Source organism: Carya illinoinensis, chromosome 14 (assembly GCF_018687715.1).
Source record: "Carya illinoinensis cultivar Pawnee chromosome 14, C.illinoinensisPawnee_v1, whole genome shotgun sequence".
NCBI lineage: Eukaryota > Viridiplantae > Streptophyta > Magnoliopsida > Fagales > Juglandaceae > Carya > Carya illinoinensis.
The window spans coordinates 18,442,160-18,448,005 of NC_056765.1; the positions used below are offsets into that span (position 1 = coordinate 18,442,160).

General features: G+C 34.5%; 1 protein-coding gene across 1 annotated transcript; it reads right to left on the reverse strand.

Annotated features, from left to right (window-relative positions):
* Positions 1 to 2,017: 2,017 nt before the first annotated feature.
* Positions 2,018 to 2,686, reverse strand: LOC122293665. Its single transcript, XM_043102183.1, has one exon. It carries the CDS (start codon positions 2,684 to 2,686, stop codon positions 2,018 to 2,020), a length of 669 nt encoding a protein of 222 aa, XP_042958117.1.
* Positions 2,687 to 5,846: the final 3,160 nt, after the last annotated feature.

The window sequence follows — 5,846 nt, forward strand, 5'->3', positions numbered from 1 at the left end:
GCTTTGGTAGTGCTTACAGAAAGTGTCAGCAACATCTTCTTCACTGCTTGCCACACTTCCATCCTCCTTTATAATTCTTCTAATCTCATTTACTTTTCTTCTCTGAGTTACACTTCGATACCTTCCTTAAGCCATAACTGTTTTGCCCCTTGCTTCCATTTTGTATTATCTTCTTCCAATAAAAGATCAACTTCCTTTTGAATCTGTTTTACAGCCATTGTGTCGGCCCCTTCATTAACATTTTGAAGCTTAGACAATTGCTTGAGCTTATCTTAGACTTCCTTTCTATGCTTACAAATAGTGCTTTTATTCTAGTGCATCAAAGAGTTCTTGCATCTCCTCAGGTTCAACCTCATTCTTCCTAGGAAAGAGCCTTGCAAGTGCTGCTGTTGTTCCCAGCTATTTTGAATAATGCCCCTGCACTCTTCCCTCTGATCCCAGCTAGCCTCATATCTAAACAATTTGACTCTCCTTCTTCCTTCAAGAGATCTCCTCTCATGTCCACTATTCATTTAAAAAAGGATGGGGCAGTGATCAGATGTCTGTGCTACCATTGCAGTAATCCAACACTCATTAAAATTCCTAGTCCAAACCATATTGCCAAAGACACGGTCCAACCTCTCCTTTGTGAAGGAGTGCCCTTCACGGTTATTACACCATGTAAATTTAGTCCCTTGATAGCCCAAGTCACTCAACCCACAGGACTCCACAGCTTCTCTAAATCTTTCCATCTGCTGATAAGGTCTTATAGCTAACCCTTGCTTCTCATGTTGATATAAAAGTTCATTAAAATCCCCAACACAGAGCCAAGCTTTATCCTCTCTAGACTTTAACATCCTTAGAAGTTGCCAACAACTTTCTCTTTGGGCAGTTATGGGATGCCCATAGAAACCTATGATCAACATAGCTTCAGTGTTCTCTTCACTATTCATTGTAATTGAAATATGATGCTGGGAATAAGAATCCAACAGAACCTCATCAGAGCTATGCCAAAAAAAAGCAAGCCCCCCACTAAGTCCTCTACTACTCACCACAAAACTTCTGTCAAAACCAATTGCATTTCGGACTGCCTCTACTCTCTCCCTTCCACACTTAGTTTCCATTAAGAAAACTAACTTGGGCCACTTTGCCTTCACCCACATGTGAAGCTCCCTAACTGTACAAGGGTTCCCAAGCCCTCTACAATTCCAACTTAGGCCTATCATTGCTATTGGTGGAGCTGCACAACAGCCTCCACCAACCCAGTTTCATAACTGTCAATAGCCAACCCACCTTCACTCTTTTTCTTCTTAATTGCATTTCCACTTTCAGACCGTGCAGTAGCCTCTCCTCTTTTAGTACCTTTCTTATTGTCCACCTCACCAGCAGCTGGACTCCTACTAGTCCCTCTAGCCCTTCTTTCCCACATGGATTTCTTTGAAAGCCCCCTTGTAATAGGCCACTTGGCACAAAATCATTTGCAGAGTTAGTCTGCCTATGACAGCTACTAGAGTTGGTTAGCACCTCTTTTTTAGGAACCCCTTCCATATCTGGCTTGGCACTTTCTACCTCCATATGGCAACAAAACTCCCTTTTAAAAATAGCACCAGAGTCGTATAAGGCAATAGGCACTTCAATGAGACAATTATGCAGCTCTTCCTCAGAAGGAAAACTCTCCCAAATCTTCTCATGGGACTTCCCAACATGGGAACTATTATGAAATGCTTCAAAATCACTATTTGATTGCTTAGCCTTTGATGTAGCACCTTGACATGTTTTCCTTTCCATAGCAGGGTCAACTTCCTTATTCAACTGCTGCTCAGAGAGCAAGTCTTGCTTGTCAGCCGTAATACCCTCCTCCTGATCCTTCTTTCCTAAATTAGCTTCACCACCCTCCCTTCCTGTTGCCTCAGATTGCTGCCACCATGTATGGTGGTGATTATGGCCAGGAGGACCACCATACTTCCGAGCATAAAAAATGTTGGTGTGCATAGGCTGTGCCCAAAGCCAAGGACCATACTGCTGATCCTTCACCCCCTCACCTTGATGCTCCACACTTAGTCTTGTACATCCCCTCCCCTTGTGGAATAAAACCCCACAGTGAAAACAAAAATTCTGACCAATACATGTTTTCCTCAAATTGTAGCCACTTCCCTCTTAACAATGGCTTATGAAGATCAACAGCAACCCTTAATCGAAGGCACTTTCCCCGAGCCAAGCCATCAAACTCAGCCTCCACTCGAATGACATGACCAATAGAAGTACCAAAAGCCTCACCCAATTCCTCTGTCATTGATGTCAGAGGCATGTTATGAAGTTGAACCCAGAAAGGTTCAAATTTGAATTGTAGGCCAGCTATGGAGACAGTTTCATCCACTTCCAATAGATTCAATAGGTTTCTATCAAAAAACCATGGACGACCACTTAGGACTTTTTCCTTATCTGTCAACCTTTGAAACTCTATTAAAAATCTCTGATCACCTAAGTCCTTGAATCTCACCCATCCCTCTAGCCTCCACACTTGTGACATAGTAGTCCTAAATGCCTCATTGTTGATTCCTTTGTCAGACAAAACTTTTCCATTAATACAGTACTTCCCCCGGATGCTTCCCTCCTTGACACTTTCAGACTTGACATGGAAAATAGTCTCCTCTTCCTTAGATAGATTCAACTTTTCCCATCTTGATGCTAACTCTTCTACATCCATCATCAAACACCCCTAGACAAAGCTCCAAAACTCTACTCACGAGAGACTACTACTCTTGCATGGGCAAGAGTACAAAACCTTACTATTTCTCTAGAGAGAAAAGAAGGACCTCCTTTATGAGGAGTAGGACAGTTGAACAATCTAAATGAATGTTAAGATTTTCATATAATGTTTAGAAGCAATAATGTGTTCTATATATTTAGTAGTTTGCAAGTTGTAGGTTCTAGGTTCCAATTGGTCCACCCCAATGTATAGCCCATAACTACATTAATGTAAATTCTCAACTGGGTTTGGATGAATGAATATGTTTGATTTATTATATTAGCTGAAAATGGTGCTCAATGATTTGATCTACCATGTTCATCAGTGTCGGGTTTTCTATTATGATTCCTATTTCTAAGTACTTAATATTGGGTATTGGATAAACACTATAAGTATTATATAGCAATGGAATAGAAAGAATCATATGTTTATGTGTGGTCATTTCATGTAGGTGAAAAAGTATTGAAAATTCATATATTAGATTATGATTAAAAAGTGTTCCACAATGAATGATAAAATAACATTATTTTAAATGAAATAATTAAGTGCAGTTTAAGGTATTAAAAAAAAGTTAATTTATTATTTCATCAAGATCTTTGGGCATTTAAATAATTAGGTATTTCATGTCGGTCACTAAGTTGGGCATTTAAATAATTTAGTGATTTAAATAATAAATTTCCCTTACCTCTAGTGTGAAAATGAAACTTTCAATTGGAAAAATACCAACGTCTTAGACCGAAGTGGGGAAAAAAAAATATATCAAAAGTCATTTGCAGTATTTTTGAGCGCTGCAAAGAAGTTTCATAAAGGCTTATCCAAGCGCTAGAAATGATGCACAAAATTGCTGCAATTGCCTAATTACGGCAATTTTTGCGCATTGGAAAAAATTTTAAATGCAACAAAGGAAGTAAGCAATAATTCTAATATTGAGTATTTGCAGCGATTTTGAGAGTTTTTGCAGCGATTTTTGCGCATTGGAAAAAACTTTAAATGTAACAAAGGAAGCAAGCGGTGCTTCTATATTGACTATTTACAGCAATTTTTCCGCAGAAAAACTTTAAATGCAACAAAATATGCAAGTGCTGCTTCTGATATTAACTATTTGTAGCGATATTTTAAAGTTTTTCCAACGATTAAAATCGCTACAATTGCTCGTTCGTGGCGATCCAACTGAAAATGGATTACCCGATTCCCAGCGTGCTGATTTAGAATTTGCAGCAAAAATTATTCACTGGAAATGGTAGTATTTGCAAAATAAAAAATACACAAATTTTTAGCTGATTTTATTTTGTTTCATTTTATTTGTTAACTTTATTTGACACATTAGAGTAGGTTTGTGACAAAGAATAATACACAAAATTCTCATCTAATTTTATTTTTTTAAATTTTATTTTATTTCTAAATATAATTTAAGTAAAAAATTTTCAAATTAATTATTATAATTTTTTTAAACTAATCATTACAATCTTTTCGAAGATTTAAATAAAAAATAGAAAACAATTTAAATTTTTTCAAATCTATAAACAAAAATAATTTTATAAAACTATATTTTAATAATATTTTAACTTTATAATATTTTTTATTCAATTTTTTCTCTCTCCTTTTCCAAAACTTAAAAGATATACAACTCACTTCCCAAACCTGCTCTAAACATCTTAGATTGTTACATCAAATAATTTTAGAAACTTGGTCTTGCAATTCTATCTTGATAAATTAGGTCCTACACAGAAGGATGATGAATAATGAACCCTGTCTTTTTCATTTTTGGTAAAAGAAGATGCATTAAAATTAAATCAAATGTAGATTCAGTATCATTGTAGACGTCTAAAGGCAAGCAGAAATGCAGGATTTAAATGACTACCACGATGGGCACAACTAAAATAAAGACATAATAAACAAATATGTTTTAAAAAAATATATAAAGAACAAAATATAAAAAGAATGTAATTATATTTATTCAGTATAATTATACTAACATATTAGGCATAATAAGAGGATGTGCATTATACTAACATATGAATCGAGTTGAACTATCAATAAACTATATTTTCATTTGTTATTAGGTTCTATGCATAATTCATATGTAAAGTGAAAATAATTTAATAAATCACCTCCTAGTAGTTAATTTCACATATATGTAACAATCCATTGTTGCTGTATATTGGGTTGTGCCTATTTTTTATTTTTTATTTTTTATTTTTGCTTCGACATGCATCCTCTTTTATTTCGATCTTTATTAGATTTTTTTTTTTTCGAATTCCTACAAATTTGTAAAAATACTCAGATATGTAAAAATTTGTTTTTTTATGTCGTTCCAATTTTGTCCAGATTTTATAGATCTGGATGTTTATTTTTCAGATCTTCATTTTTTTTATTTTTTGTTTTTTGTTTTTCCCCTTTTCTACTTTTTCGACTGTTGTAATGTTACAAATATGGAACTTTATTTTCTAAATCTGGGTTTTTTTTTTTTTTTTTGGTGCTATTTGCCTTGCCATAATTCTTATGTTTTTTTGGCTGGATATACATGCTCTCTACGGTTTTTTTGGGTCGGAATTAGGCATATTTCCCCTTTTCTACTTTGTGATTCATTTGTAGGAGGCTTTCTCTGTTGGTTCCAAATTTCCAACCAATAGACTAAAAGAATACGTACGTGAATAAGTCTTGCTACGACTGAAGAATAAGCCTCTTTGGATATTGAGAATGTTTTATTTTATCTTATCTTATAATTATAATTTCTGAAATCTTCATATAAAATATAATAAAATTTAATTTTTTAAAATTTTAAAATAATAATAATATAAAAAATAATATCTCAACAATATTTTATTTAATTTTTATCTAAAATTTTTTCATCTCACTATCCAAATCGCACTTAAAAGAAATCCATAGAACTCTCTTGCTTTAGTGACAAAGGTTGCTCACAATCACAAGATTGAAAGAAGCTAAATCGTCAGTAAATGATTTTCTTTGTGACTCAATGCATGTCTGGATTTGAGTTTGGAGGTTTAACAAGTGTTTTTAATAGTTTAAAATCTCTTTTAGAGGAGGTTTAGATACAAGAGAAATGATATTTGCAGTCGTGGTTGTGCAAGCGGCGTGTAGTCGCTTTGAAAAAAAT

What these genes read in the sequence shown, in the direction of transcription:
- LOC122293665 (XM_043102183.1), bottom strand. Translation starts at nt 2,686, where the DNA reads ATGGATGTAGAAGAGTTAGCATCAAGATGGGAAAAGTTGAATCTATCT.